General features: G+C 40.5%; 1 protein-coding gene across 1 annotated transcript in view; it reads left to right on the top strand.

Annotated features, from left to right (window-relative positions):
* Positions 1 to 22,049, top strand: part of Rmnd5a (required for meiotic nuclear division 5 homolog A) — a 52,101-nt gene extending 30,052 nt beyond the window's left edge. Inside the window, exons 5-9 of the mRNA XM_052173889.1 lie at positions 11,346 to 11,512; positions 12,115 to 12,280; positions 13,733 to 13,835; positions 16,146 to 16,300; positions 17,720 to 22,049. Of these exons, the coding sequence (XP_052029849.1) occupies positions 11,346 to 11,512; positions 12,115 to 12,280; positions 13,733 to 13,835; positions 16,146 to 16,300; positions 17,720 to 17,783 (655 nt within the window). The 3' untranslated portion in view covers positions 17,784 to 22,049. The remainder of the gene's footprint in view (positions 1 to 11,345; positions 11,513 to 12,114; positions 12,281 to 13,732; positions 13,836 to 16,145; positions 16,301 to 17,719) is intronic.
* Positions 22,050 to 23,142: the final 1,093 nt, after the last annotated feature.

The raw sequence follows: 23,142 nt of genomic DNA, 5'->3' as shown, positions 1-23,142 counted from the left end.
GAACAAGATAACCAAAAGTAGTGTGCTGGTGTTTTTGTTTTTGTTTTAAATTTGGTTTTTTTGAGACAGGGTTTCTCTGTATAGCCCTGGCTGTCCTGGAGCTCACTCTGTAGACCAGGCTGGCCTCAAACTCAGAAATCCACCTGCCTTTGCCTTCCAGGGTGCTGGGATTACAGGCATGCGCCACCACCGCCCAGCTTCGTGCTGGTGTTTTAAAACTTGGAATATTGAAATTAGTGTTAATGATTGGGAATAGTCCATGTGGGGTTTGAATTTTGTGTTCAGAGTAGAGGTTTCTATTTTTGATCAGTTTTTTAAAAATTGTATATTTCTAGAACTAGCCAAGATGAACAGAGGGTTCTTATGTTAATGTATGTGTGTTGTATGATTTTTGTATAAACTAAAAATATAAATGATCTGTTTAGAGCTGAATCACTTTAACTGTGTGTCTTTGTAAAAGGTGTGTGTTTCCTTTGTACAGATGGTTGGACTGTTCTACATTGTGAGTGTGGGTGTAGGTGCAGGAGCGTGCACTTGCACACCTGAGCAAGTGCATTTAATTTGGAAATTTTTGAGCTGCTTGCTTATACTAGGATAGACAGAACTTTTATTCTAAGGTGGCTGCTTGTATTTTATTTGACGCTGTACCTGGATTGTATTTAACCTTGTGGCTCTGGGGGTGTCTTAGGCTCACTATGGATGGTATATGTATCTGACCATCTGAGAACATAAGATGGCTTCCTGGGACCTGCAAGAGCAATCCCTTCTTGCCTCTGTTAGTGCAAAACCCTCCACTGCACAGCTTGAGGAACCAAAAATAACTAAATGGTATAAGAAGGAAAAGAGAAAAGTAAAGGTTGTAGAGTTTTTCACCTAAGAGACAGAAATGTTACCTTGATTTATACTGCAGAAGGGTTTTAATGGGACAGGCTATCAACACTACCAGGCAGACTCCTGAGTTTCCCCAGGCTAGAAATCAGGTTGGAGTGCAAAGAAAAGTCAGAAAGATGGTGTAAGACTGCCCTTATGCTTTCATAGAATAATGTTTGGTTAATGATCTTATGGCTAAGAAAATCCTCGTCAAATATGAGACTATAGTATGCATGATTAGAACAAAGCATCTGACGGTCAGAAATTTGAATTACAAACCGAGGATGTGGTGATTAAATTGTTTCTGGATGAGGCTGGAAAGATGGTTTAGAGGGCTCACTGGTTGCTTTATCAGAGGACCCGGGGTTCAGTTCTTGACATGACCATGGCAACTCTTATAAAGGACAACATTGTGGCTTACTTACAGGTTAAGAGGTTCAGTCCATTATTATTATGGTAGGAAGCATGGCAGCTTTTAGGCAGACATGGCACTGGAGGAGGGAGCTGAGAGTTCTACCTCTTGTTCCAAAGGCAGCTAGGACAGCTAGAATGAGGGTCTTAAAGCCCACGCCCGCAGTGACGTACCTCCTCTAACAAGACCATACTTCCTAATAGTGCCACTCCCTGGGCCTAGCATATTCAAACCACCACAGTGACCCACAACCATCTGTAACTCTTGTCCAGGGGATTTGATACCCTCTTCTGGCCTCTTTGGGACTCATACACACATGGTTACATACAGGCAAAACATCTAAACACTTTTTTTTAAAAAAATAGTTTCTGATTTTTGTTTCGTGTCCTTCAGTGCACAGCTCCCAGGTGTGCAGCCCTTCATTTCAGGCCGCTCTCAGTAGCCATAGTAGAAGGAACAGCTCTCCCGAGGAGACACAAAGAAGGGCATCCAAGATCCAACAAGTTGGGTTTTCCCCCTAGAGTTTGATTTACCCAATTAATTGGCCTTAATTCTGAGAAGACAAAAAAAAAAAAAGAAAGAAAGAAAAAGAAAGGTGATCCATTTAAAACTAATTCTCTGTATACCTAAGTGATGGAGAAAGAACACTTCAATTAAAGAGAAACTAATTAAAAAGAGTGTGGGGTATGGCGCACACACCTAAAATCCTAGCACTTGGAAGATGGAGGCAAAAAGATCAGGAATTCAAGGTCATCCTCTGGTACCTAGGATGTTAAGACCAATCTGGCCTTCCTGTCTCAGAAAAGAGTATGAGGTACCTGGTGTCAAGGTGTCAGGGTTACAGGAAAGGATTCGATAGAGAGACTGGAAGAAAAAAAAGACATTTGAGGTGATAACTTTTTCTGTTTAAAATTTACTGCTGGTGAAAGAAAGACTATAGAAAGATCCAAGCCTGTTCCTCAGGAAAAGAATATACAGTGTCTAACTATGCTACTGAGGGTTCAGAAGCTTTGGAACAAAGTTGGCCTATATATCTGAGAACCTCAAGTAAAGTTGAATGTGTGTGTTTTATGTTTTGTTTTACTATTTTCTGTTCTTAGGAGATAAGGTCTTAGGTAGCTTAGGTTAGCCTTGACTTTGTGATTATCCCACCTCTACTTCCCAAGTGCTGGAATCAGTGACCAGCTTGTCTGTTCTATTACAGTGCAGTTCTACAGTCCTCCCTGCTTGCCTCTTCTTCCCCCAGTACTCTTTTTTGAAACAAAATTTCACTAATGCTATGTAGCACATACTGATTTTAGCCCTTAGTGCTGGGATTATAGGCACGTACTACCATATATAACTAGGACTTAAGAAAAAAATTAGTTAATGCTTTATTTTGTATGTGTATGTATCTCTAACTTGCAGAAATTTGTTCTTTTCCCCATGTGTACCTTGGAAGTTTATTTCAGATTATTAGTTCTGGTGGCAACTGTCTTTGCCCATTGATTAATCTTACCCCTCTGTATGGTTTGTTAAACATCTAACAAAAAGGACAGACTGGAGAGAAGGCTTAATAGTTAAGAGCACTCACTGCTCTTTGAAAGGTACCAAGTTCAATTCCCAGCGCACACATAGAGTGGCTCACAAGCATCTGTAACTTCAGTTCTGGGGATCTGACACTCTTTGAAATTCTGTACAGATGTACATACACAGGTATAATTTAAAAAATAATAAAAATGTCTTTTTAAAAAATCAAAGGCACATCATCTCTGAGATGAAGAAACCATTAGTATTTCTAGTGATAGAATTAGCTAATTACCAAGACTTCACTATTTGGAAATACCAGTCCTCAATTTGTGAAAAAACAATTGTATACTATATTTTAATCATATTTTCTCTCTCCCAATTTCTACAAGATCTTCACAGCCTCCCTACCTATATATTGTGTTCTTTTTTTCTCTCTTCAAAAACAAACAAACAAAAAAAAAACAAACAAAAAAAACCCCAAGTACACAGAAAACATAAACCACAAGAAGGAAAATCTAAATAAATAAGCAAATGACCAACAAGACAAAAAAACCATCCCCAAACAAAGTGAAAAAAAAAAAAAGTCTACAAAAATACCATGGGGTTCATTTTGTGTCAGCTAACTTTATACACCTGGATGTGGGGCTTCTACCTCACTGTCTGCACTTTGTCCAGTTGTATGTCTTTGCTACTGAAAGCTACTGAAAAGAATCTAACTAGATTCCCAGCTACCAAAAGAATTTCTCTGATGTGGGTTCAGTTGAGGCAGTGATCTAGGAATAGAGCACTATGTTATTAGGAGTCATTTTAATGCTTTGTTTTGTAGCTGAGTAAGACTCTGATTCTTGACCATTTTAGCAGTATCAAATATAGGCTCCATCTCATGGAGTGGGCCTTATATATAATCAGAAAGTGGTGGTTGCACCCATACATAACACTTATGTTATTATTGCACCCAGTATACCTTACAGATCACTGTTGTAGGACTTGGGGTTTGTAATGACTGATATTAATGACCTTTTTTTCTCAAGTAACGTGCAGAGTACCTTCTACTGCCGTGATTGCTAGTTAGCAGGGGTGAAGCTTCTAGTAGGGCACAAGTTAACTTCTCTGTGTTGGAGAACATGAGTAAATACCTACAATAGAGCCTTAGCATCAGGTTGTGAAGAATAAACAATAACTTTGGCAATAGTCTGTGATGTTTGGGAGTTTTAGTAGAGCCCCTTTGACCAACAACACAGTAAGAAGTAACCCATATCTGGAACTGTAGGAATATCTAGTTGGGGCATTGTCTCCCCTATTTATTATTTGATGACTCCATTTGGATTCCTTTCATTTATGTTAGGAAGTTTCTACAATAGTACGTTTACATAGGACTTTTCAAGTGGTCTTTAGTGTTAGTTGTCCCTACCTACCCAAATTCTCTCTTTTATCCTTTCTCCCTTTCCCTCTCCTATTTAATGTTCCTAGTCTAGTTTCCCCTTCATCTGCCCATAATGCTGTATTCTATTATTCCTCTCCATTGGAGATCCTCTCTGGCCCCTTAGTAGGTACCTAACTTTTGCGATTATTTCCAGATTAAAAGTCCAAATTTTTTCTTGTTCAACTGCAAACACAAACAGTAAATTTAGCTGGGCGTGATCTTGTCCAGAGATCACCACTCCCTTAATCTCTGTATCTCCTAAACAAAGGATTCAGGTCCATTTCACTTCTTGGTGCCTCTTTATCATTACTTGAACTATACACTTCGTATTTTTAAGCTTGTATATTTTAAACTTGCAATGCTTGGTCAGAATGCGTGAGACTAAAACAGAGAGCTGGGCTTTTTTGATACTTCCTCTGTGAATGCAATTAATATAAATCTCTTTACCTTAGCCTCAGCTAGACTCTTCAGACAAGAGAAAAAAGCAGCCACATTGTTCACCAAAATACCACAAAAACAGTCTTTAGGCCACACACTGAAATTCTTCTCCACTGAAACCTCTTGGGCCAGGTTTGCACAGTTCAGAGCACGCTCAGCAACACAGTCTTCCATATTCCTATGAGGATGGCCCATAAAGTCCCACTTAAAGCATTCCACTGCTTTCCAAATCCAAAATCCATATTCCTCCAAACAAAAGCATTGTCAGGCTCATCACAGCAACTCCCCATTTCTGGTGTCAACTTTCTGTCTTAGGGTTTTGAAGTGAAAACTTAAGGGTTCTTTGGAAAGTCGGTTGGATAGTATTTTGCTGGGGCAAACACATGAAGGAACATTTAGTTAAAGTGGACACAGGAGATGTGAAAGGCTAAGGCCGACTCAAGAAGGAACATTTTGCTGAAGCAGATGCAGGAAAGGGTGTTGGGCTAAAGCAAGCAGATGATGGATTCTTTGCTAACAACACGCATGTATTGGTCTGCCTTACATTGCATAGTTCAGCTGCATTTGTTGGGATTCCTTAGAAACACAAAAAACAAAAAACAAAACCTGGTGATATGCTACAGTTTCTTGCTGCTTCTGTGCACTCTGAGCTGATTGACGGAGTCATGTCAGGTGAGATAGACACAACCTGTGCTGAGGCATGACAAGTGGAGGACATGTGATGTTTGGAGTGTATAAATAGGACTCAGTGGACAGGAGCTGAGCTTGGTGGCACAGCTGCTATAGGTAGCTGTACAACACTTGTGGCTCCTGCATCTTTGCTGAGAGAGGGACAGCCAAGAACTTCTCCTGGCATCCCTTTAGGTCACTTCTGCTGATTTAAGCCAAGGATGAGGCCTGGCTGTTTCTGTCAGGTAGTGGCACCACTGCTGAAGTGTTCTGAGTGGATCAAGTATTTAAGAACCATCATTAAAAATATGATTTGAAGCCGGGCGGTGGTGGTACACACCTGTAATCCCAGCACTCTGGGAGGCAGAGGCAAGCGGATTTCTGAGTTCGAGGCCAGCCTGGTCTACAGGGTGAGTTCCAGGACAGCCAGAACTATACAGAGAAACCCTGTCTCAAAAAAGCCAACCTCCCCCCCCCCCAAAAAAAACCCCAAAAACCAAAAAACAATTTGAAAAAAAGTTGCAGGGATTTACTGCTGTGAGGAGATACCATGACCAAGGCAACTCTTATAAAAGACATTATTTAATAGGGGCTGGCTTACAGTTTAAGAGGTTTAGTCCATTATAAAAAAGTGAGCATGGATGTGTCCAGGCAGGCATAATGCAGAAGATCCTGAGAGTTCACCATCTTGTTCTAAAGTCAAGGAGAAGAAGACTAGCATCCTTAGACAGCTAGGAGGAGGGTCTCAAAACCAACCCCCACAGTGACACACTCTGCAACAAGGCCACATGCATTCTATCAGGTCCCACCTCCAAGTAGTATCACTCCCTGGCCAACCATATTCAAATCACCACAATCTCCTTGAGTTGTCTTATTGCTGTAGCTGAGACAAAGTATTATATTGACCAGGTATGGAGGGAAAGGACACCCTTGTCTTACTCCTGATATTAGTGGAAATAGTTTAAATTTCTTCCCATTTTAGGTTATTGTTATTTGTGAGACTGCTGGAAGTCACTTGTGTTGTGGTATTTCCCTGTACTTGTAGTCTTCCAGAACTTTTATCCTGAAGGAATGCTGAATTTTGTCAAAGACCTTTTTTTGTCTTTCAGTCTGTTTATATGGTGGATTATGTTTATTGATTTATGTGTGTTGACCCATCCTGGCATCTTTGTGATGATTTCAACTTCATCATGATGGATAACCATTTTTATGTGTTTGTGGATTTAGTTTGTAAGAAATTTGACAATTTTTGCATTTATGTTCATAAGGGATATTGAGCTATAATTTTCTTTTTCACTTGGTCTTTGGGTGGTTTTGGTATAAGGGTGAGAGTGGCTTTATAAAAAGAATTAGTACATGTTCCATTTCCATTTTGTGTAAGAGTTTGAGGAGTACTGACATTGATTCTTTGAAGGTTTTGGTAGTATTCTGAGCTGAATACCTCTAGCCCTGGGCTCTTGGTGAGACTTAATTACTGCTCCTGTTTCACTAGGGGTTACAGATCTGATTAAATTGTTTATTTGATCTTGATTTAAGTTCCATTTCAAGAACTGTCTTTATAGTGTCCCATAAGTTTAGGTATGTTGTGATTTCCTTTTTGCTTTGTTTTTGTTTCTTTGAGACAAGGTTTTTCTGTGTAGCCTAGCTGTCCTGTAGACTAGGCTGATCTCACAGTCAGAGATCTGCCTGCCTCTGCCTTCCCAGTGCTGATATTAAAGGCATGCACCACCACTGCCTGGTGTCTTTTCCTTTTTATTCAGATTCAAACATGTTTAAGTTTTCATCATGATTTTGTTCTTGACCCATTTTTCATTCAGTCGTGAGATTTATTGAGATTTTCGTTTTATTGTGGAATGTGTTTCTTTCTCTGTCAGTTATGAGTGATGGCTATACTAGGTATAAAAGTTTGGCATCTGTGGTCCTTCAATTTATAGAACACCCATCCAGACCCTTTCAGTTTTCAGAGTTTCTATTAAGAAGTCAGGCATATTCTAATGGGCCTGTCTGTATATGTGATTGGGTCGTTATCCATTGTAGCTTTAAACATCCTTCCCTTCCCCGATCTTTCAACCCCCTGTGTGTTTAGTGTTATATGTTGTGGGGAATTTATTTTCTAGTCCTGTCTATTTGGTGTTTTGTGTGTTTATACTTTAATGGGCAACTCCTTCTTTAGATAAGGAAATTTCTATGATTTTGTTGAAAATTGTATTATTTGCCTTTGACTTGAGTTTTTCTCCTTCTTCTATTTCTATTATTTGTAGATTTGGTGTTTTTATAGTGTCTCAGATTTCCTGGATTGTTTTTGGATTTAACATTTTCTTTGACTGAGTTATCCATTGCTTCTGCTTTCTCTTCTAGACCTGAAATTCTCTCTTCCATGTCTTATAATCTGTTGGTGAGGCTTACCTCTGAGGCTTTTATTTGACCTTCTAAATTTTTCATTTTCAATTTTATCTAAGTTTTGGCTTTCTGTTTCTGCTTTCATGTCTTGCAATGTTTTCATTGTTTAATTGCACTGTTTATGTTTTTATGGTCTTTATTGAGGCATTTACTCATACTTCTTTTAACAGACTTATACTTGGTATTTTGAAGCCCCTATCTTGTGTGTCAGTTAAATTGCATTTCTCAGGCCTATTGCAACAGTGAGGTGTTTCTTAGTATAACTATCTGGTCTTATCTTTTTTTGGTGGATATTCCTTGCTTTGGTTGGTGTTGCCCTGTCTGGATCCTAGTTAATCGTGCTGGTATATGGTCCCTGGTTGAGAGTGCTTTTGTGGGTTGGGTCAGCAGGACACAAAGATGGGATAGGAAGAAAGGCCGGGAGGTACTCACTGGGGGTACAGTGAGACCCTGAGTTCACACCAAGAGAGCTGATAATGCCTTTGAATGAACTATTAGTTGTCTTTGTCTCCACAGTGATGTTAGGGACTTGCTAGCTCTTTCGCTGAATTTGATTTTGTGGTGTTTGCCATTCTTTGAATTTTAAAGACATTCGGATTGTACTATTAATAGCTAGCTTCCCATTAAGTTTGTACTTGTAGGGCTGAGTATTATTAGTCATTCCCAAGAGGAAAAAAAATAGGAAGAGTGGTGGAAGTCTTCCCCAGGAATAGTACTAGAAGGGAAGGGTATCTGTAGTCTTTAACATGCTGGAAACAGGTATAGTGGTGCAGGTTGTGAGCCTTGGCCAGATGCATTTTTTCTTTCGTTCTTACCAACAATAGTCACCCATCCAAGTGGCAAATTTAAGAGAGGGGAGGAGAGGGGAGAGCTAACCATGTGAGTGAAATCATGTTATTATTTGGGGGTAATGGAAATGATATGTACAGAGCCTTAAATATCCCAAGCCTCTTCACAGGCTAAGCAAGGTAGAATGCTGTGTGTCAGTGTGGGCTGCTACTGGCTAGGTCACTATGGACCATTCGTTTCCTGGGGCTGGGGTTCTGTTTATGAGAGTCCCAAAGGGTTTCTTAGAGACTGCAATGACTAAAGGGTTGTGATGTTTACATGCTCTTTGGCAACAACAAAGTAATTCTAATCTGTGCCCTCAGCCTATGGGAAGCTGTGGTGTAAAGTAAAAACCAAGGTAGAGTAGCTTCTGTCTCTTTTAGTTTGAATTGAACTGTGAGCAAAAAGATGACCAGCCCTTGGCTATGTGTGTCCCAAGAGAACTATGAGTGCTCCAACACAAAACCTGAACTTCCTTAAAGCCTGTTTTAATACTGCCTTAATACTCTTGGGTGTATACACAAAGAACCCTGTGTTGCAGGGTTATCTGTAGCTAGGAAATGAAATCAACTTAGTCCAACAAATAGATGGATCATGAAAGTATGTTACAGATATAATGTGGAATATTATCAGCTTTAAAGAAAAGTGGAATTACGAAATTTGAAGGAAAATACATGGACTTAGAATATATAATATTAAGTATGATTAGCCAGACTCAGAAAAACAAAACATACACATTTCCCTCCTTGCTTGGTTGTTTAGCATGCACTGTAAATATGACAGTATCATGTCACAAAGTCAAAAGGGTAAGTGTACTTGGTTGACACATTTACTCTGCTTTGGATAAAAGCCTTTACTTTTATAAAAAATTGAATTTCCTTAGTGTGCAACCTAAACGTTAAAGTTGGTTGAATCATTGGGAGAAGAATGTAATCTCAGGTCAGGGATCTGGAAAAGCATTGTTGGGTTTTTTGTTTATTTGTTTTGTTTTATTTGTTGTTTTTGTTTCATCCACTCAAATTGTCTTTCACTTACATATAATAAATAAATCTTTAAAAAAAGGGGGGGGCCTAGAGAGATGGCTCAGTGGTTAAGAGCACTGACTGCTCTTCAGAAGGTCCTGAGTTCAAATCCCAGCAACCACATGGTGGCTCACAACCATCTGTAGTGAGATCTGATGCCCTCTTCTGGTGTGTCTAAAGATAGCTACAGTGTACTTACATATAATAAATAAATAAATATTTTTTAAAAATGTCTTTCAGTTATTAGTGTTAGGCAACTTGAGAAAGCTAGTGGTGGGGACAAGAGTACTTTCGGGAAATCATTAGGTAAGGAAGGTGCTATTGGGTACAGTGGAGGAAGAGTTCCTGGGGTTTTCTGCACCTTTATTTTGTCCTCCCTCCCCCATATGCTAGCGATCAAACCAGCCGCCTTGTGCATGCTGGGCAATCGCTCTACCATGAAATAATCCCCAGCTTCGATGACTCACATTCTGTATTCATACCTGGCTCGTGTTCCAGTGGTCCTTGGTGAATTGGCTTAGCTGAAAAAATGTCCAAGTAAAGGTCAATTAAAGAATAGGTTTTATAGTTGAATATTTATTAAAATGAACCTTCCTTATCACATTTGTAAAATTTGACTTTAACAGCTGATCCTGTGGTGCACGTCTATTTTTATGACATGGTAGTCCCAGTTAAAGTCCCTCCTTGTGCTGCTGTTGCCTGATCACGCATGGCTTCAGAGTTTGAGAACATAGCATTATTTCCCTCAGTGACATGATACATATACAAATCTTTTAGTCATGTATAGCATGTGTGTATGTGTGCTTTCTTTTCTTCTGAAAGTACAAGGGACAAGTGGTGAGCATATGTTGCTCTTCCTGAAGACCTGGCCTTCGTTCCCAGCACTCACATGATGATCAATGCTGTAACTACAGTTCTAGGGCTCCAGTGCCCTCCGTTGGCCTTTGAGGGTGCCTGACATGCAAATGTGCACAACACACAGACACACGTAAAAGTCAATCTTAAAAAGACTGCAAGAACCTTGAGAAATATCTATGGTTTCTGGTTTTGTTTCTTTTGTGTTTTTTTGTTGTTGCAATGCTGGTGGTTGAACCCAGGACCCTTTTATTTGTGTAAACAAACACTCCATCACTGAGTTGTAACCACAGCCTCTGTGTTTGCTGGTTCTTAATGCTAAACTGAGTAGCATAAAACCCGAGCAGGGTTTAGAAATAAGAAATTCCCGGCCTGTGGTGAAGTAGTGCAGCAGGTAAAGGTGCTTGCACCAAGCCTCACCTGGGTTCAGTGCCCCTCTAGCCCACGGTGGAAGGAAAGAAATTACTTCATGGGCTGTCCTCTGACTTCCCCATGAAGGGTGTGATGTGAGTAAAGAATGAAAGTATAATAAATGGGAGAGTGTAATTTAAAAAGTAAGAGGTTCCCCTTCAGAATTTTGGCTAATTTACAAATATGCTTATCCTTAATAGGAATAGGGGTGGCTCTAAGTGATTTAGGTGTGAATCTCAAGGCTTACACTCCAAAGTGCGGCCCTCTTCAAATCCAAGCGTATTAAGTGATATCTGGAACCATTGTACCGTAATACTTTAGTGAAGAAGTATTATCATCTTAACATCATGATTTCCTTTGTAGTTGCATCTCCTAATGGTCGACGTTACCACAGCCTCCCACAAGAGGGCAAACTAGACCATCTTTTCTCATGATAGATGTCAACCAGTTTTTAAAGCATTGTACTCATGCCCTTGATTACCCTTGAAACCTTTTTCTGTTGCCTTAGGTGGGCAGTATCAAACCGTGAAATGCTCATAGCCCAAAACAGCTCCTTGGAATTTAAGCTACACCGACTGTATTTTATTAGCTTGTTAATGGGTGGAACCACAAATCAGCGAGAAGCCTTACAATATGCGAAAAATTTCCAGCCATTTGCCCTAAATCATCAAAAAGGTGAGTCTGGAATCAGATTGCTTTTTTCCTTTGTACTTTGGGGAGGGAGCATGGGCAAGGTGGGGAGAGTACAAGGAGTTGAGATAGTCTCTGGGTATAGCTCAGGCTGCTCTCAAACTTGTGACCCTCTTAGGTCAGCCTCCAGAATGCTAGGAGTACAGATGTGCATCACGAGCACTGCTTGTTTGTGGGGAGCCAGTAGCCACTACTTGTGACTCTCATACATATTTGCTAATGACTAAATAAAACTGGTTAAGGATTCTTTAAGGACACCAAGATCAAGGTGTGGCTTGCTCCCCTCTCACCATGTCCTGCTGCCACACATGTGTCAGGGTGGCCATGTATTCATCAGACACTTGTAGCAGTGTAAGACTAGAAAGTCTAAGTCCACTATTTTCACTGCTTTCTTTTTCTCATCTCTATGCTGTATCCTTAATTAAAGAGGAAGACTTGCAATCATGCTTAGGGGCCAGAAAGTTTACATTATTTTAGGATGTGTCATATGGGATGGAAATAGTCTTAGCCTTTTCAACCTATTCACAAGTAAATGCTGTTTCAGACATGTATGCAGACCCTCATTTTGCTGGTGCCTTTTCTTTTAGACATTCAGGTATTGATGGGAAGTCTCGTGTACCTGAGACAAGGGATTGAAAACTCACCATATGTTCACCTACTTGATGCAAACCAGTGGGCTGACATCTGTGACATCTTTACACGGGATGCTTGTGCCCTTCTGGGGCTCTCGGTGGAGTCTCCTCTCAGTGTCAGGTGTAGTAATGGGCCCTGGTTGCTCTGAAATGGGCATTATACTGGGCAACTTTTCCTGTTGCTGTTATGATTAAAACAGTAGATTGTGTTATCTTTCTGAAAATGTGTAATAGTTGGTACTTCAAGTGCTGGCAACAGATTGCAGTAACACAGTTTAGATCAGCAGCTCTCTAAATGTGACCTGGGAACCAGGGAGTCCAAAAACCCTTTTCCATTGCTGACATTTGCACAGATGATGCAGAAACAGAAGCAAGTTAAATGTCAGGGTCTGTGTTGTGAGGACATTGATGCCAGCCCCAGCAGGTATTTGCAGCAGCTCCTCACTGCCATACTGGCTGCCTAGGAGATGCTTGCTGAGCTCTGCAGTGCTTTGGGTAGGCAGTAGATACTTGTTTTAAGTTGATATTTGGGCCTGCATCATTTTAACATTCTCTGTGACATGATAGGGCATTTGCATAAAGCATTTAGTTTCTCAACACAGTATGATGCTTGTCTTGACAAAGCACCTATGTTATGAACTGTCTTGTTGCAGAATACAGTTTTTACTTGAACTAATTTGCAATAGACACTCCAATTTATTGTGATTATTGTGATTTTAAATGAATCAATCAGTACACTCTATTTTCTAACATTAATCGATCTAATCTATGAAAACCAAACCCCAGTTTATTCACATTCTGGGTTTTGACAGTTATTTTTCCAAGTGAATGAAGTAAGCTTGTCACATTAAAGGAAGCATGTGTGGATATCTTTCCATACAATGATAAAGGTCAAGAGTTTAGACTAAAGTTAAAAGTTTTGGTTCTGAGCTTGTAAAGCGTTTTCTGATGAGACTGGTCAAGGCCTTGTAGTTAAAAAAAAATACTGTAAACTGGAGGGAAAACTTTGGAATGTTTAATTCATATAACCTTGCATAATCATACTCGAAGAGAAGACAGGCTCAGAAGAATCTCTTCCCCTTAAATGTTAAAGCACAAACCACTGTGTCTTGGAGGCACACTGGCATTTAGGCCTTGCACTTTTCCTCATCCCTCGTTGAACTAATGAGATTTGTACTTAAAATGATGGCTCTTCCCTTTCAGCACAGAATGCCAGAGCTACCTCTCTTCTGAGAGGCAAACCAATTATTTTTTTAATTACTGAGGAATTAAGTGGAAATTAAATGTCCCATCAAAAATGAATCTTTTTAAAGCTTGCCCTTTTTCTTCATTTCTCCCACACGGGCTATGGTTATGGGATAGCACTGTAATTCTATGTTTTATTTGTAAAAGGGATTACATTTTAGTAATTATAGGAGATACAGCTGAGGACTGGAGTGGGAGGATGGGGAGGAAAGTGAGTTTAGGTTTCTTTTAGAGGAACAGCTGCTCTGTACCATGTACACTCGCCAGGCTCTGTGCTGTAGGGTTAGCATCCTGGAGTTGGCACTGATGCTGCTTCTTTTGCCCTCAGTTTCTCAGCAGGTTGTGTGGCGCTGCCTGCGCTAATTAACATCAAAGCTGTGATTGAGCAGAGGCAGTGTACTGGAGTTTGGAACCAGAAAGATGAATTACCTGTGAGTTCAACTAACAATTTATTTACCTTTCCTGTCTTAGAAGAGGAATGTTTTAAAAGTATTCATTGTGCCATTTTACCAGAAAACACTATTGCAACTATTCAACATGGTTTGTTTGTTTCTGTTTTTGTTTTAATGCACATAACATGAGTGAAAAATAAGGTAGGAGTATATCTCCGTGGAAGACCATTTGCCTAGCAGGCTTGAAGCTTTGGGTCTATTCTTCAGCACCACTCTAAAAAGGAAACAAGTCAGTTAACTATTTAAAATGAAAACAGGTATGAGGGAGGTGATGGTACACAGTAATTCCAGCCCTCAGAAGGGAGCAGCAAGAAAATGTTTATGAGTTTGAGACCAGCCTGGCCTACATAGTGAGTTCCAGGGCAACAAGGGCCTCTTAGTTAGGCACTGTCTTAATAACAAAAAAATGAAAAAAGAAAATAGATTTGAGGGACTTTAACCTGCATTTATCATTTCTGACACAATTATGTCACAGATGCCAGAGGGTTAATAAAGCCTTTGACATTATCTTCTTTTTGACCAGACCTGCACATAGACTTGTCTATAGTTAGCTTGTTCTTTCAGCTGTAAGCCTGTGAGTTGCCACCAACTATAGCAGCTTGTCGAGGATGGTTTGTGATTAAAGGCACAGGTGCCTTCCTAGTGCTACATGTGCTCAGGAGATAAGCAACACTGTACTTTGTTGCTGCTGCTTGAGCAAATGAAAGAACTCTTATTTCTTGAGGAGATCCCCAGCTTCTGGCAGTTTTATGATCTTGCTATGAGCATCTTTGAAATTTGCACACTGAAGTAGAGTAATCTGTAGGATCCCAGCTGACAGCATGCACTTGACTGGGAAAGCAGCAAGAGGTAGTGGTTGATAATCTTTCCTCAGGAAAGATTTGTTGTACCTTTAGCCTTTGTCCCCCCTCACCCCCCCCTTTTTTTTTCTTTTTGGAGGGGGTGGGGTCAGGGAATACTTTTGTTATGTATTCTTGCTTAGGTTTCCTCTGATCCTCCTGGGCACTGGGTTTATAGATTCGCTCCACCATTTTTGCAGTACTGTAGTTTGGACTCAGATCCTTGTGCATACTGAATTCCTTTCCCTTCGTCAGTTTTCTTTAAAGAACCTTATTAATTGACTTAAGTCTGTGTGTCCCTGGCTGGCATGGAACTCTTTTTGTCTAGATTGTATCGATCAGACTAGCCTCAAACTCAAAATCTCCTTTCTTTGCTGGGATTAAAGGTATGTGCCACCACACCCGGCAGTTAAGGACTTTTAGAATAAGAGCTATTCTAGATTGGGAAGGAAGGAAGGAAGATGATGTATTTGTGGACGCTCTGGTATGCAGCAGCTGGTCTGCTAGATGATTTCAAACTTTTATATGGTTTGATTTATTTGTGACAAAAACACAGTGTTCATATCATGCCGTGAGCTTTTTGTTTTGTTTTTTGAATTTGGTTTTGGGTTTGTTTTTTTTTTTTTTTTTTTTTTTTTTCCGAGACAGGGTTTCTCTGTAGCCCTGGCTGTCCTGCAGCTCACTCTGTAGACCAGGCTGGCCTCGAACTCAGAAATCCGCCTGCCTCTGCCTCCCAGAGTGCTGGGATTACAGGTGTGCGCCACAGCCCGGCTGCCATGAGCCAAAAAAAAAAACCTGTTGAGATTTAGCTTAAGCGGTATTGGTGTCACAAGCCTATAATTCCAGTACTCGGGAGGCTGAGGCAAGAGAATTGTAAATTCAAGTTCTGCCTAGGCAACTCATGGAGATCCTATCTCAAAAAGCAAAAAAAAAAGGGGGGGGGGACATGCACAAGGGGTGGTAGTTGGAGGGAGGATGGGGTACTGGACTAAAGTTTGCCTAGCCACATGCAAACCCTTATATTGGACTCTAGCACTGGGGAAAAACAAAAATCCTTTGCCTACCTCCCTGCTTCAGGTGTTCTCTGGACCATTTCATATAGATTACATAGGAAACTCAGATTTGAAGTCATCCAGAGAAGGTCACTGTATTTAGACTGCCCTTGGAGGAGTTGTTAAACTGAATTTATCACCTAACTAAGCACTTCTACAGAACTGTCAGACTGTCTGCTTCTGCTCTTGATGCATGTGCTGATGAAATTACAAGGCATTTAGGCAGGGGATGTAGCTTAGTGGTGGGTCAGGCTGCCTGGTACCACCAAAAGAAGATACAACTTGTGAAGCATCATGTTTGATTTTCTCAGACCTCGGGTTTTGGCTTGAAAAGCAGTGTTGTAGTTTTGCAGATTGGAGGTTTAACTGGCCTATATGCATTTATCTTTTTTGAATAGATTGAAGTGGACCTTGGTAAAAAGTGCTGGTATCACTCCATATTTGCCTGTCCCATTCTTCGTCAGCAAACAACAGATAACAATCCACCCATGAAATTGGTTTGTGGTCATATTATATCAAGAGATGCCCTGAATAAAATGTTTAATGGTAGCAAGTAAGTGTCTGACTTCTTAAACATTAAATTACTTACATGAAGTAATAAGCATAAATGAATGCATGCAAAATCTTTTATGTATTTGTTTGTTTATTTTTTTGTTTTGTTTTCCGAGACAGGGTTTCTTTCTAAAGCCATGACTGATCTATAGACTAGGCCAGCCTCAATGTCGGACATTTGTCTCAATACTGTGATTGTGTCTAACACTGTGCTCAGCCAGTGTTAGAAATTAATTTTCTTAACTAGTCATAGAAAGTGGATTGCATCTAATCTCTTTGGTTAGTTTCACCTGCTCAAGGAATTGGTAATTAGACTTAGAAATATACTCTAGTCCTTGAGTGGCCCTCCCTCCAAGGCTTGAAGAGTAGCCTCTGTGCCTATCCTCCCTTTTGTGTTTCACTTCTGTCACTTAGGGCTTTATTGTGGAGCTGCAAAAGATCCCTTTGTGATTATTGTTAAAGTTACAGTGGAGCACGGTGTGATTGCATGCTTCTAATCTCAGCACTTGAGTGATGGAATTCAAGATCATCCCAACTATACAGCAAGTTAGAGGGGTCATCTTGAGCAACGCGAGAATGTCTCAACCTACTTTTGCTGCCCTCCCCACTGATGTAGACTACTCGCAGTGTGGAAATATGATTATTTAGCATTTTCCTCTTGGTGAATACAGTGCTAGAGTGTATTGTCCATGTTATAATTGCTACCAGTGTAATCATGGTTCATAGTGCATAGACATTTATAAATTTTACAGTCAATGAGCCCAATTTAAAACAAAACAGATCTCAAAGGTATTCTAGTTTAGGCATTTAGGGTAGTCTTCACTGATGTTGGTTCTGGCCATTGTGGGAAGACCCTTTCCTGGGAGGTCTGTTGCTTGAAAGAGTTTATACCCTTCCCAGACCACACAGAAACCCTGGCAGTAGAGATCACTGGTGACTGTGGTCACAAGGAACCAGTGTTCTTTGTCACTGAAAGGCATGTGGGCTGTTCTTCATGCAGCCACCTCACAACAGATTTGCTGTCCTTGAATAGATTATACAGCCACACATTTGAATTTATTTAGGGACAGGTGCAATGTAAACCTCAGTGGGCAGAGACTAGATTACTTCTGAAACTCAGGAATCGGTTTCAAAAAATTGTCTTTATTTTACCTGCAAAACCGTTTTCACCAATTACTAAAATTATCAAAGAGGCTTTCCAGTTAAGATCTGACTTAGGTGTTTTTTTTCTGTGACCCTTCAAAGCCTGGCTGATAGTCATATTTAGAGCATAGTTAATCCTCCAGGCAAAATAAACACATAAGCTTTGCTTTCCGCACATGTTGTAGGTGTACATGCAGGTGTTAAAATGTACTTTATACCTGTGCTCAGTGCTGGTATTTTCCTTTGTCTCAATCTTTCCTATCTTATATTTATTTAGATTAAAATGTCCATATTGCCCAATGGAACAGAGTCCAGGAGATGCCAAACAGATATTTTTCTGAAGAATGAGTTTGTTTGCAATTTGTAAGTGAAACTGAATTATGGGTACATTCAAGACAAGAGTGTTCCATTGACTGCAGCTAACCAAGGACTGTTCATAAGCTATGCTCCAGAAGCTGCCGACTCGCTCGTGTGCACAGAGGGAGTGCTCCAGATGGGTATTACACAGGGCTTTATTCACTCTTGGTCTTCGTTTCTGATCAAGTAAACACACCAGCAGTTGTCATTCAGAGCAGGTTTTTGTACTTACTATATGGTGATTTTTTTACTTAAAAGCAGAAACAGAAGTTGACCTTCCTGATATGTGTTTAATATTTCTCCTGCTTTTACAAATTCTGACATTTTCTTGATAATTGTAAGCTTGAGAGTGTTTGTGGAAGAACTTTCTTATGTATACATAATTAAATGAAAAGTCTTCATAGGAATTTGACAAATTGAATTGTGGTTATAAAACGAATTTGCTTTTTTGTTGTTTTGTTTTTCTTTGTTGGCCTAAGGAAGAAAGCTGTGATAAATTCCAAATTTGCATAGCTTTTTGATGTTTTGCTCAAACTGCTCCAGCTCTTGCTTCAGAGTTAATTAGCACACCTGCATTTGAGTTCTGAGTTCTGTCTGTAGCCAGCAGGCTGCCTGTTTAAAATCCCATCATGAATTTAGCAGGCTGATGTGAGAATGAAATAGAAATTACTGGGTTTTTGTTGTTGCTGTTTGTTTGTTTTGCTTTTATTACCAAGAGGTGCTTTTTAATAAATGGAATTCCGAAGTTAGGGTGTTACTAATTTGATATATGGTTTCACAGTCCTAGCACACTGTCCTTTGAGATCTGCCTTTTAAGACTTGGCTGAGTATCACAGCAGTTTTATCATCACAGATACGCAGTGTTCTGCATGTGTATGTAAGTATGTGTACCAGCATCCAACATTGCGTGTGTGGAAGGGAAGACGCATGCTCCATCCTAAGTGCAGTTGCCCGTCTCATCACTTCAGGTCCTTAAGGAGAGACGCTAGCAACTTCCTGGTGTGGGCCTCATTGTCTGCTGTTTTGTGTTTAATTAGAATATTGTTCATGCCTCTCTTCTGCAGTGTCTCATCTCATTGACTGTGAACCTGTATATTAATCAGATGGTTACAGATAATGATCTTTTCTTTTGTGAGGTCTCTTCATTTAATGCACTGCCCAGAAAGAGCTATGTGTAAGAGTTATTCTCTGTATGAGGAACTAACTACATGGAAAAGATTTCTGTGGACATAATTCTGACTTAAACCCATGAAATACTTCATCTTGAGAAGAGTGCTGTGTGGAAATCACCAAATATCTTACAACTTTATTTCATCTGATGTAGATCTGAACATCAACATAGGAAAACTGTCATGAGAAAATGAAAAAGCGTTAACACAGAAGCAACTCGAAATGTGACTCTTCTTATTTTAAACCACAGATGGACTCGGGTTAAGGGAATGGGGATAACAGTTTTGGTGCTAAGTTAATCAGAAATTGCCAGCATTCACAGTGGTATGCTAGCCTGGATAGTCTCTCCTGAAATACTTACCTAGGAGAGCTGGTATTTGCTTGTGAAGGGAAAGAATGATATTGCAGAAAAACCCAAGAAATGACCATGTGCTCAGTTTCATGGTGATGGCTACTGTGTACTGTGTAGGTTACCTGGGTCACGATTGGCCCAGCTCAGAGTGCATGCTTTGTTCGTACTCAAGCCTGGCTCACGGTGACTTGTGCACTGTCAGGATGCTCTGTAAAGTCCCTCATGCCCCATGACGCAGGGGAGGAGCAGTGGTGCCTCTGGCTGCAGGAGAAAGGCTAGTGCCAGGCAGTATCCTGTGGAGGGAGGAAGGGAGGGTGTAAACTCGTTTACTATGGAAAATTTTTCCTTTGAATTAAATTTTAGAGTGTCAGGCTTTTTTTTTTTTAACTTTGTTATTCTTAAGCCAAATTTGTTTTTTCTTTTTTTCCCCATAACTTATTCTTACCTTCTCACCTCAAGCATATACATAACATTTAGACTTCACATAAAGTTTATGTGATACAGACATGCTCTTGAGGTTGGTGGAAAATATTTTTGGAAGCAAGACCCTTCACACAGTTGGCTCAGGCCATTTTAAGGACGAAGGCTCTGCCTGGTCCTCCTGGCGCTGGGCATCTCTGACAGTCTCTTGGGAAGCTCATGAAACCTTAAAAAGAACGAGCTTTAACAAGTGTTTGGCCTTACAGCTTCCTCTGTGAGGACTTTTAGTCCCAGTGGGCAGGTAGGACAAGGGCCCAGAACTGAAACTTGATCTTAAAATTTACCATGGAAATGAGGTCTTACGATCTTCTTTAAAAGTGTGTACTTTATCTGTGAGAGACTTGACTGTAGCAGAAGTGGATCTTAAGACAGACCTTGACCAAAGATGCTGAAATACATTATCGGGATCCTTGTACTCTGGAACCATGATGTCATGCTCATGCTAGCATGCAGGAGGATGCCGTCTGTCTCTCTGAGCCTTATTAGAGAAGGTAATGCTAGAGGAAGACTGTCAGTCACACAGATAACAGGCATTGGAAACAGCCGTACTATGGCTTCTTTGAGAGCTGTTTCCTTTTCTGGTTGTGGACAAGGCTGCCTTAGGACTCTGCTAAACCAATTTAAAAAAACCTTTCGATTCTGGTGTAGCCAGAGCCTCTCCACAGTGGCTGAGGTTGTTGATCTTTTTCTTCTTTGTGTGATCATCACAGATGCCATTTCTGTTTTATTGATGATTATATGAGACTTTTAATACATAAATGAACGGGTATTGGTGCCTCTTTATTTTTAAAAATTTGAAGAAAAAGAGCCACCTCATATTCATAGAGTGTGTATTTTGTGAGTGTGTGAGCATTTGATTGAAAATAAGAAAGTTATTAAGTAAATTTTTCGTTTTACTTTTTCCACAGCAGCTAATGTGTAGGGAGACATTAAACCCACACCAAATCATGAGGGGATTAGGATCCTCCCAATCTTCTTCTCTAGGTCGCCAATCCCACAGGCTGTGCAGCTCAGATTCCTATGTTTATGCTGTGTTGTTTCCACCTCAGTGCTGACGGCCTTTGGGACAATGGCTCTCAAAAGCCAAGAGCTCTTGGTTTATCTTCACAGTACAAGCTGCTGGTAGACTGCACTAGCCCTCTGGTTTCTCAGCTCGACCTCTCATACAGTGGACTGACAGCCTGCGTTGTCTGTTTAGTCAGCCGACTCGGGTTATCTTCAGGGAAGGTATGGAGGCGTGGTTTGTTTTGGTTCATCTCCAGGATGTATACGGTGAAGGCAAACCAAATACTTTTCACCATTGAACTATCTGTACATTATCTTTGGTAACACTAGAATACTGTAGTCTTGGGGAACACACAGAGGAAAGATGTAGCAAGAATCACATACAAGGCTTGCTGTGTCATAAACCTGCTAGCTGACAGTCGTGTGTGGTACTGTAGTGTTTACCATAAACAGGTACAGGTTTCATGAATTTTTCATACTGAATTACAATTGAGTAGATACCAAAAACAGAGTGGCAAATGTATTTTAGTAGCAGTTGAGACAATTAGTTTTAGGGTGAATTTGTCACTGTAGATTTTACTTTAAGATATAGCAAGAGAAAGTTTTGTTTTTAAGGCATTTTAAAGCTATAGCAGGCATATGCTTCATTTACTTCCAAAGAGGCAGAATCAGCTAGACCCGCTTACAACAGCACAAGCTTTGCTCCATGGTATGGGAGGCCACCTACACTCTTGCAGTAGCAGTCTTCTTAAACTACTCACAGCCAGGCAGGGGTGGGTTCTGTAGGATTTAGTGCCTGAACATGTCTTTTGGGAAGGGGCTGGAGTGAATGCACTGCGTATGGGAGGGAAGCAGGAGACAGGACTGTGAGTGAGTGCATGTGTGGAAATTCATCATAACCCTCGAAGCTAGCAAGCAAGCGCTGTTGGCCGTGCTTCATTCATGGCTGCAGCGTGCATGCATCTCTTCGCCGTGTTTGCTAACCCTCACTAAGGACTCATCAGCTCACCGTGCGCAGACGGCTCAGGATGGAATTCCTTTGGCTTACCCCGTGCTCCTGGTTCTATGGTGTTTCTATAATTATGAATAGTGTTGCACTGTAATCTATCATATAGAGCTATATGTATGGAAATTTTTGATCAGTTTTTTAAGAGATGTATCCTGTTTGCAAAGGCACAATAAAATTGCATCTTCTAGATTATAGGCAATAAAGATAACAATAAACCTTATTTAACAAATCAGACTGATACTCTCTGCTTATTTGATTTGGTGGGGGAGGGAGGATGTCTAACATATCCAGTAGTTTCAGGGATTTCATTTTAACTTAAAAAACTCTTGATATATTTAATTTATAAATTTCGGGCTAATAAAACAGAGTTTTGGAAAACTATAAGAAATGCTTTGTTAATGTATGTATTCCTATGTAAAACACATGGCTTCTTCTGTGTATATTTTTTAAAATTAAAGACTTGCACATTTAAAAAGTGTTTTTGTGGATCCAGTTTGTGAAGTTATCAGGTAACAGGAGAGTGAGAGGAGGAGAAAGCCCTGTCTGCATCCACTGTGTCTGCATGCACTGGGGGAACGGAAGGGAGTGATTGCTCTGTCAACATCGTAACACCAGCAATGTGAGAAGAGGTGGCTGGGCACCTTCTAGAATTTGAGGTGTTTCCTAGTGGTCCCTTTGTTTTGCCCACTCTGTGCTCTTTCCAGAATAGAATAGGTTGCTGGGGGGTGGGGGTGGGCACCTCAGTACTACAGTAAGAACAGAGGCTGGATTTTCTAGCCTCAATGAGAAACTAATGCCATCAATACAGAATAAGAGTGTATTTATGTTCATTTTGTCTAGTTTTTAAAGAGACAGATTATTACCAAGGAAAAACCTTGTGTCATGAAATAGCCTGAAAAGGCCCTAGAGGCCTCCTGGCTGTCGGGGAGTCTCCCGGTGCGGCCTTGGTGCTCTGTGATCTTGGTTTCTCTTGCTGTTTGTGCTAGTTTGTTTTCTTATTTGTTTTGTTTTTAGTAGAGCTTAAGATCTTGGCTCTTACCGTGGTACAAACCCCAAATAAAAGCAATTTTTAGACATTGGAGTTCATTGTAGTAAGGCCGTACTTCAGTGTCCCCCATATCACCAAAGGACTTTACCTCCATCGTAGCTAAGCTGCGAGTTGGCAGTTCTGCTGCTCCCACTGAAGGCTAATGATACCCAGCAGCCACCATGGTATCAACCACCATGACCACCACAGGTCATGACGGGTGGGGGTAGGGAGTGACGGCCTGGAGAGACAGTGTGGTGAGTAAGAGCGCTTACAGAAGAACAAGCACCATTACTCTAG

This window comes from Apodemus sylvaticus, chromosome 2, assembly GCF_947179515.1.
Source record: "Apodemus sylvaticus chromosome 2, mApoSyl1.1, whole genome shotgun sequence".
Classification (NCBI taxonomy): Eukaryota; Metazoa; Chordata; class Mammalia; order Rodentia; family Muridae; genus Apodemus; species Apodemus sylvaticus.
This window is presented reverse-complemented; position numbering and strand designations above follow the sequence as displayed.